The 9268-nt window shown below is 42.4% G+C and overlaps 1 protein-coding gene across 1 annotated transcript in view; it reads left to right on the forward strand.

Annotated features, from left to right (window-relative positions):
• Nucleotides 1–9268, forward strand: part of LAP3 (leucine aminopeptidase 3) — a 30490-nt gene that overhangs the window by 4196 nt on the left and 17026 nt on the right. The window contains exons 3-7 of the mRNA XM_012638453.1: nt 419–473; nt 949–1054; nt 2428–2587; nt 3925–4089; nt 5922–6080. Of these exons, the coding sequence (XP_012493907.1) occupies nt 419–473; nt 949–1054; nt 2428–2587; nt 3925–4089; nt 5922–6080 (645 nt within the window). The remainder of the gene's footprint in view (nt 1–418; nt 474–948; nt 1055–2427; nt 2588–3924; nt 4090–5921; nt 6081–9268) is intronic.

The following is a 9268-nucleotide window of genomic DNA, read 5'->3' on the forward strand; positions in this document are numbered from 1 at the left end:
AGTAGCTGGGACTACAGGCATGCACCACCATGCCTGGCCAGGTTTTTTTTCTATATATTTTTAGCTGTCCAATTAATTTCTTTCTATTTTTGGTAGAGACGGGGTCTCGCTCTTGCTCAGGCTGGTCACAAACTCCTGAGCTCAAACAATCCGCCCGCCTCGGCCTCCCAGAGTGCTAGGATTACAGGTGTTAGCCACCGCGCCCGGCCTCTAAATCGTTTTTGAGCTAGAATTAGAAGTGCTGCGTCTAAGAAATCTGGCCTGAGAGCATTCTGTATTTGGATTAGAACATAAATAAAGGAAATCCACAGAAGCAGTTAGCAGAGTATTAGGACAATGCTAAAAGTATGTATATGGCACTTCCCAAGTGAGCAGAGCAAACTGTGATTTCAAAAACCACTATTTCCTCTTCTTTCAGATCTGGACCACCTCCAAAGGCAGGCAAGACCCGGACCTTTTATGGTCTGCATCAGGTATGACATGAAGATAATGTTAATTTGGTAAATCATTGGTGAGCACCTACTATGTGCCAAGTACTGTGGCCACCTAGTCATACTAAAAATTTTGTATTGGATTGTATAGTTTTGTTCCAGTACTAGCTGAATAATTATTTAAGATTGTAAAGAGATGAATCACTGTCAAAAACAGCATATCTTGTATTCCACAATCTGAAGGCTTGCTTGGTCCAGCTATGGCACTGTCTACATAGAATTATTTGCAGGGTTATCCTCACTCTACCTTTCAAACATACAAGTTATACAATATTACCAAGACACAAAGACTTAAAGAAAAAAACCCACAGCCAAATTTCTTACAGTGAGTTTAGCCCTGTGCTGCGGTTAAAGTAATGGTGTGGGAGCTCAGTGAGTCTCCCCACTTGTACCATTCCCTGCTGGAAATGAAAGCTTGTAAGAAATAAAGTGGTTGATCTGTGTATTTGTGGAACAGGACTTCCCCAGCGTGGTGCTAGTCGGCCTCGGCAAAAAGGGAGCTGGAATTGACGACCAGGAAAACTGGCATGAAGGCAAAGAAAACATCAGAGCTGCTATCGCAGGTGATTTTACTTTTTAAGTTTAATATTGATAAAGAGTGTTAAGAATCATTCTTTTTTTTTTTTTTTTTTTGAGACAGAGTCTCACTGTGTTGCCCGGACTAGAGTGCCGTGGCATCAGCCCAGCTTAGAGCAACCTCAAACTCCCGGACTCAAGCCATCCTCCTGCCTCAGCCTCCCGAGGCATGGGACTACAGGCATGTGCCACCATGCCCAGATAATTTTTTTCTATATATTTTTAGTCGTCCAGCTAATTTCTTTCTATTTTTTTAGTAGAGACAGGGTCTCGCTCCTGCTCAGGCTGGTTTCGAACTCCTGATAAGGATCACTCTTTACGATTGTTTCTCAGCCCCTTTTTGTCCTTTCCCATCAGTATCTGTATCACATTCGTACAGAAATCCCTCATCTAAACGAAATTTCAGTTTCCCTTACTGAATGTGCTTGGCCTTACAATAGATGCAGAAGGTTAGCCTATGGAATTTTACTTTTTATGTTTCTGTATCTTGTGTTTGGAGGTTTTACTACCAGTTTTTCACTCTGTCGTAGTGACCTTAGAGTTGCATTTTACCAGAAACTGTGGTGTATGGATTTTTTTTTCCTTTTTGTAACACAGCTGTGGTGTTGCCCAACTTTAAATAACATGGAGCAATCATATTTTACAAATCAGAGAATAACGAAGCGAGGTGTGGCATGCTTGTTTATTGCTACCCAAAAGTGTGTGGCTGTCGCCTTGTGTCCTGAGGCAGACGCCCTTGACTCACTTCAGAGCTGAGCAGCAGGAGAGCCTTTCCTGAGGAGGGCTTGTGGTTAAAAGATGCTTTGAAAAACATTTCTGAAACAGTGATAATTGGCTTGATTAATCTCTGGCCCTTGTATATTACAAATGCTTGTTAAGCTTTCAAAGTTCGTGTTAAGTGGTTATTTCCTAACTTTTGTTTGCGAGTCTTTCCTGACCTGATCTTCATCAAATGCTGTGGTAATAATGGACTTTGCTCAGTTGCTTCAATATAATTTCAACAGCATCATTTCCCTGTCATTTTTAATCCGAGCAGCTCTTGATGATTGGGAAGTGTCATCAGAAAATCATGGTGTTGCAGAAATAATACTAGGAATAGCTGCCACCTTCTGAGGGCTTGCCCTGCTCTGCAAGGAGCTGTTCATTTTCTCCATCAGTCTGTCCTCACCACAACCGGGAGGTGACTCATGTCCTCATTGCGCAAAAGGGGAAATGGAGGCGCAAAACAGTCAGGCATCAGGGCTGGGATTTGTACCCCAGTCCTGGTGTTTTCTCAGCACACCACACCACGCCTCTGCCTTCTGCCATTTGAGTTGTCTTTGACTGACTGCAGTTTTCTGGTTCCTCTGTCCTTCCACAGCGGGGTGCAGGCAGGCTCAAGACCTGGAGCTGTTGTCCGTGGAGGTGGATCCCTGTGGAGACGCCCAGGCCGCTGCGGAAGGTGCAGTGCTCGGTCTCTATGAATATGATGACCTGAAGCAGAAGAAGAAGACAGCTGTGACGCCGAAGCTCTATGGAAGGTGACGGAAAGAAACCAGGAGGAGGGAGGTGCCCCTGGCTGACAGCCTGGCCTTTCAGATATGAAGTGCCTGCTTTTCAGTGGCGGCCTCTGCAGCATGGCATGTCTGTGCCCTCGGACATGTCACCTCAGCTGTTTTTATAGTGGGATAACTGTCAAGCCCAAATACCGCTTCTGGCTCTTGTCGCGAGCACATTCCCCTCTTGACTCCCTAGACCCCTCTGTGGTTGCTGGTTACTAGGAAGCCACAACCAGGTGGCTCTTCCAGAGAGAGAGGAGCATGACAGACACGTTTCTGCAGATTTCAGTCCAGATAATTTCCATTGCACCGGCAGCTACTGGTGTTGTGCCGAATGCTGGCGCTGCCCTGGTGGAGGGAGACGGGATGCTGTCGGTCCTTGCCCTCAGGGTGTTGTGGAGGAGGCTCCTCTCTCAGCGGATCGCTGAGCACCTGTGACTTTCAGGCCCTATTCTAGGTTGTGGGAGATGTGGTCCCTGTGGTCAGGAATAGGCAGGATGAGACTTTTCAGTGGATGGTGCTGAGAGCACAGTGGTCACCCTTGGCACAGCCCGAGGGGCGGCGGTGTGAGGGGGTAACAAAGCCCAGGCATCGGTCCCGGCTCCACTGCCTGCTCCTGGCTGAACACGGTTAGGTGACTGAAGTCTCTGGGCCTCACTTTCTTCGTTTGTTTGGTGGAGTTGTGATACTAATTTCATAGGGTTCTTCTGATGACCCAAGACAGAACATGCCCAGCGGGTGGCGCATGGTAGGCCCTCAGAGCCATCAGCTGCTATTTACCCACCTGCACAGCTGTCTTTGTTAAAGAGCCAGGGTCCTGAAACATGAGCCCACCTCCTTTTTCTTCTAAAGCTGATCCTTGTTCGTAGGTAGCTTGGGATGCAAAACTCTGGCCCAGGGAAAAGAAGGCAGAAAGGCCTCTAATTCCACATCAGAATCGTTGCCATCCGCCCACCTTGCAGTTGGCACTTGGGGCTGTGTCATTCCTGACGCAACGAGAGAGAACAAAATGGGCCTTTCTGGGGACTCCTCTTCCCTCAATTTATGTAGTAGATTTAGAGCTTCAAAGGCCCATTAGTACAACCCCTTTTTCATGCAGCCGAGGCTCCTGAAGGGAAGGGCTTGGCCAGGCCCGCTCTGGTTCTGCTCTGCGGGGGCTGTTTGCACCGTACTGTCTGCCACCTGGGTCAGATCACAAAGAATGAATGTGTCAGTTGTTTTTTATTTGTAGGCTTCCTCTTTTGTTTTTGGTAAGATAAGAGCCACTCCTACCTGCAAGAGAGGTTGCGTGACAGTAGCTTTGTGTTTTCTTCTGCCAGCGGGGACCAGGAGGCCTGGCAGAAAGGAGTCCTCTTTGCTTCTGGGCAGAACTTGGCACGCCACTTGATGGAGACCCCAGCCAATGAGATGACGCCAACCAGATTTGCCGAAATTATTGAGAAGAATCTCAAAAATGCTAGTAGTAAAACGGAGGTCTATATCAGGTAATTCAGAGTTGTGTCATAGACTCAAAGAATGTTACAGCCAGAAGGAGTCTTTGATACCCTAAAATCTAGCTCCCTCACTGTTCAGAGGAGTAACTCGAGACCAGAGAGGTGAGATGACGCGCCCACATGCAAGTTGGGATAGGGCTCAGCTGGAGGTTGTTTCTATATTAACCTTTTCTTGCCTTTGAGAGAGTGCCGTGACTTTACGCTGTACACTGTGTGTGTGTGTGTGTGTTTGTGTTGGGGGGGGACGGTTAACAACTTTATTGAGACATAATTCACATTCCATACAATTCACCCATATAAAGCGATTCAGTGATTTTTACTATATTCACAGAGTTGTGCTACCATGACCATGATCCATTTAGAACATTTTCATTACCCTCAAAAGAACCCTTGTACCCATTAGCAGTTGTACAGAGACGCACGATAGTGGGCCTCCTCCTCAAAGAAGTGAGGATGTTGTAGGAAGGAATAGGGAGGTATGCGGAGGTGCTGCAGGAGCAGAGGGAGGAGGAGAATTGCCAGAATTAGGGAGCCTGAGCAGAGGTGGAAGGTTGCTTAGAGGTTCGCAAACCAGAGAGTGGGGCAGGGCATTTCAGGTGGGAGGCAGGCGTGCGGTGGCCCCTCAGGAAGCGTGAGGCTTGTGGCTGAGCAAAGGGAAGAGTTCAGCAGAGACCAGGCAGAGCACAACTCAGTAAACTGACACATAGCTGCACCAGACCCTCTCCAGCGTAGGTGCGTATACATCAAAGAAACAGGTGGACAGGTCTTCCAGAAGGGCAGGACTTTAATAAAACTTCAAATACTGAGTTCGTGATTAAAAGTGCCCACATTATACAGCTTTGTTTCTTTTGAAGTAATTTTGTTTTTTATCATATCTTCCAGTTTTATATTCTTTTCCGTTCAAAGTTTGGTGACCATCCCTCCATGATGCAATCCCAGTTTAATAGTTCTAACAAATAGATAGGCAGGCGCATGGATATGGTTGTTGCTGGTCTGTGGGAATATAGGATTTCCCTCTTGGCCTAGTTACTGTGGCCAGAAATCAATACAGAGCGCTTTTGTGCCCCCAGCCTAGAAAGAATAGCAGTATGGCATCAGTTTCTAGTTTACACTGAGGACTGTTTCCATTCCATTACCCCACTCGTCCTGTGTTTATTAACTAAGAAAATTAGTTTTCTTGCTTCAATCAAAGACATTTCAAACTGCGATAGAAACTGTGAGAGTAAAGTTCTGACATTGAAAAGATAGAATTCCAGCAATTCTAAAACAGCAAAGAAATAAGATATTTTATTCCAGTAGTTGATGTATATAGCTTTGTTAGTTTTTTGTTTGTTGGTTGTTTGATTTTTTTTGTCATTTTTAGAAATAAAAAAATAAAGCAATAGCCCCCTTAACTATATATATGTAAGGCACCCTTGAGGGTCTCAGAACCTTGCTAATTTCATCTCTAAATTAAACCTTAGAAATATCTGAGTAACTTAGGGGGGAAAAAACAAGTAGTAATTATTTACTTACCATGCACCATTACTTCACAATACCAGTTATCTCTGGTATTAGGTACCGTGCATACATTCTCTTAATGGTTCCGTAATCTTTTGGTGGAGGAATCATTGATCTTATTTTATAGATGAGGAAATAGGCTGAGAAGCAAGTGACTTGTGTAAGAACATACCGAAAGGAAATAATAGAATGTAATAATTGAAGTCTTAACGTGTGTATATTTTAAGAGCTTGTAAATTATACTTTTTCATATACTGGTGAGCTTTTTTATAAGTTATTTTTTTTAACAGTATATTCACTTTTTTCCCCTTTCTGCCCTATAGACCCAAGTCTTGGATTGAGGAACAGGCCATGGGCTCATTCCTAAGTGTGGCTAAAGGGTCCGACGAGCCCCCAGTCTTCTTGGAGATTCACTACACAGGCAGCCCCGATGCAAGTGAACAGCCCCTGGTGTTTGTCGGGAAGGGAATTACTTTTGACAGGTACTTTATGGCGTCTGTGCTTCATATTTCAGTGAATGCTTTGTCTGTACTTGTATTACTTGGTCCATAGTTTGATTCGAAAGCATGGTGTTTCGCTGAATGTTATACATTTAAGTTTATTAAGCTACCACCTATAAAATGCTTAGTATATGTAAGAGACTATCATACATTTTACATAAATTAGCACTAACCATACCCCTGTGAGCCAGGTATTGTGGACATTCTACAAGTAAGGAAACCATGACTCAGAGGTTAAACAATTTGTTCTAAGTCCCATAACTAATAAGTTGAGTGGGAAGTCAAACTGAGGTCAGTCTGTCTTTAAAATGTCTTTAAAATCATACACTTTGATTGTCCTCTGTGGCTATTAAAGGTTTTCCACGTGGATAACAGTGATGCAGCTGTTTGGATTATGTTGTCTTCCCTTTACTTGCTTCAGGTTACTCTTTTTAGCTGACCAGTGGAGCTGCCACTAATCTTATTAAGCCATAAATATTACTTAGAATTGGAAGTTATCTCTGGCTATTTCAACCAAGGAGAGGTAGAACTGGGAAAGATAGTATAGGTCAGTATTTCCCATGGACAAACGCATACCATTGAATACTAGTTTCAGGGGTACTGGAGAGTGTGAGGTATAAAAAGGGTTACTTAGCAAAAAAAAAAAAAAAAAAAACTAGGTTAGATAAAGCACGTGAGGTTTTTTGGGGTTTTTTTGTTGTTGTTTAACACAGGACTTCTCAGGGTTCAGAAGGTGGTACTTTCTGAATTTCCTTTTGAAGGAATCCTGATTCCTGGAAACTTTGGAAAATGCTGTTGGAGAACCAAAAAATGTTGATGCTCCCTGGTACATTTTTGCACCCATTAGGGACTCCATCTGAAACGTGAATGAAATCCAGCTCTTTTTAGCATCGCATCGAGCCATGGGAAGCCGCAGTGTTGGCTGCCAGGGTGGTTTCCTTGTATTAGTAGGTTGTAGTGCCTCTTCGTGTCTTCCACCCAGTGGTTCATGTTCTCTCCTTTAAAGCAGTGGTCTCCAAACCATTTTCATTGCCACACCCATCAGTAAAAGGTTTTGAGCACATGTTATTCGAAATATGCATGTTTATTTATTAATATAAGTTATATGTATATACTATTGCACCAGAGTTTATATTATAAAACACTACAGCAAATAAAAATTAGAGAGTGAAAGTTAAACTGTTTTGAAAGGTCTTGCTAATTAATTGTGGTGGTTTTATACTGTCATGAGCTCATATCTGGATGCAGTAATATTTGTGATCAGGTGAAGTTTATGGTTAATTTGAATCCACATTTGTATTTTTTGCTGGGAATATATTTAACAAAGAGGCCTGACCTAGTCTTTGGGTTTAGAGAAGTCTTCCCTGCAGGAGTGTTAGGCTTAGTTTTAGATGTAAAGGATCAGGAGGAATTAGCTCAGCAGGGACTAGGGATGAGTGTCGTAGGGCAAGAAAACACGGTAAAGGCTGCAAGATGGTAAGGAGCAGGGTCAATTCCCGGTACTGCAAGCATGCTAGTATGGTTGCACAGCAGAGTGTGGAAGGGAGAAGGGGCGAGATATGGCTGGAGAGGTGGACAGAAACTCGATCGTTCTGGGCCCAGGTAGAATTTGGACTTTGTTTTGCTCTAAACAGTTGGACATGAATGAAGGTTTTCTAGCAGAGGGAATGACAAGGAATTTGTATGTACAGTAAAATTCACCCTATAAGCATTCAGCTCAATGAGTTTTAACATACGCATGCACCCCTGCAACAACCACCACTATCAAGAAAATAGAGCATTTCCATCACTCCCCAGAAACTCTCTTGTGCCTTTGTGTGCCCCCCACCCACTGCCCCAGACAACAGATCCTCTTCTTGTTATTGTAGATTTGTTTTGCCTATTCCAGAAATTCATATAAATGGGGTCTTTCATGCCTGGCTTCTTTCCTTCAACACAGTATCTTTGAGATTTAGCCATGTATTGGGTATATCAGTCATTTGTTCCTTTTATTGCTGAGTAGTATTCCATTGTATGGAAATACCAAATTTTGTTTATCCATTCATCTGTTGATGGAAATTTTGAGTTGTTTCCAGTTTTAGGCTGTTAGAAATAAAGCTGAGAGCATCTGTAAGCCTTTGTGTGGACGTATGTTTTCCTTTCTCTTGAGTAAATTCCTGAGAAAGAATCCACTGAATTGTATAATAACTACATGTTTAACCAAACTTTCCCCAAGTGGTTATACCATTTTGCATTTCCACTATCAATGTGCAAGTATTCTAGTTGTTCTGTACCCTCTTCAATATTTGATATTGTCAGTCTTCATAATCCTAGCCATACCAATGGGTATGTAGTGATATCTCTTTCAGGTTTAATTCACATTTCTCTAACGACTAAAGATGTTGGATGTTTTTAAATGTGCTTATTTACCATTAGTATATCTTCTGGAGTGAGGTGTTTGATCAAATCTTTTGTCCCTTTTTTATAAGAATGTTTGACTTAAGGAGTTAAGTTTTTAAGTATATTCTAAATACAAGACCTTTTATCAGATGTTTATTCAGTTATGAATATTTTTTCCCCACCTGGGACTTGCCTTTTCTTTTTTTTAGTAGTGTCTTTTGAAGAACAGAAGTTTGTAATTTTGATGAAGACGAATTTGTCAATTTTTTGTTTTACAGCTTATGCTTTTTTTGTCCTAAGAAGTTGTCTATGCCAAGGTCTGTGTTTTCCTGTATAAGTCTTTATGCTTTTTAAGTCAATTTTAGCTTTTAGGGCTGTGATCAATTTTGAGTTTTTGTGTATGATATAAAAAGGCATTGAGGGTTTTTTTTTTTTTCTTTTCTACGTGGATATCCATTTATTTCAGCTTTTTTTGTTGAAAAGACTATCCCTTCCCCATTAAACTGTCTTGTCATCTTCGCTGAAAATCAATTGCCCATATAATTGTAGGTCTGTCTCTGACTCTGTCCTTTCACCACTGCCTTGCGACCAAGAATCTCAATTACTGTCGCTTTGAGTAGGCTTGAAATCTGGTAATATGAGACTGTCCAGCAGTGTTCTTCTTTTTTAGAATGACCTTGGCTAGGTCCTTCGCATTTTTGTATAAACTTTAGAATCTGCTTGTTTTTTACACAAGAAAAGCCTACTGAGATTTTGATTCATATAGATTATTATTAATCTTTTCTTTGTAA

Source organism: Propithecus coquereli, unplaced genomic scaffold, assembly GCF_000956105.1.
Source record: "Propithecus coquereli isolate 6110/MARCELLA unplaced genomic scaffold, Pcoq_1.0 Scaffold13, whole genome shotgun sequence".
Classification (NCBI taxonomy): domain Eukaryota; kingdom Metazoa; phylum Chordata; class Mammalia; order Primates; family Indriidae; genus Propithecus; species Propithecus coquereli.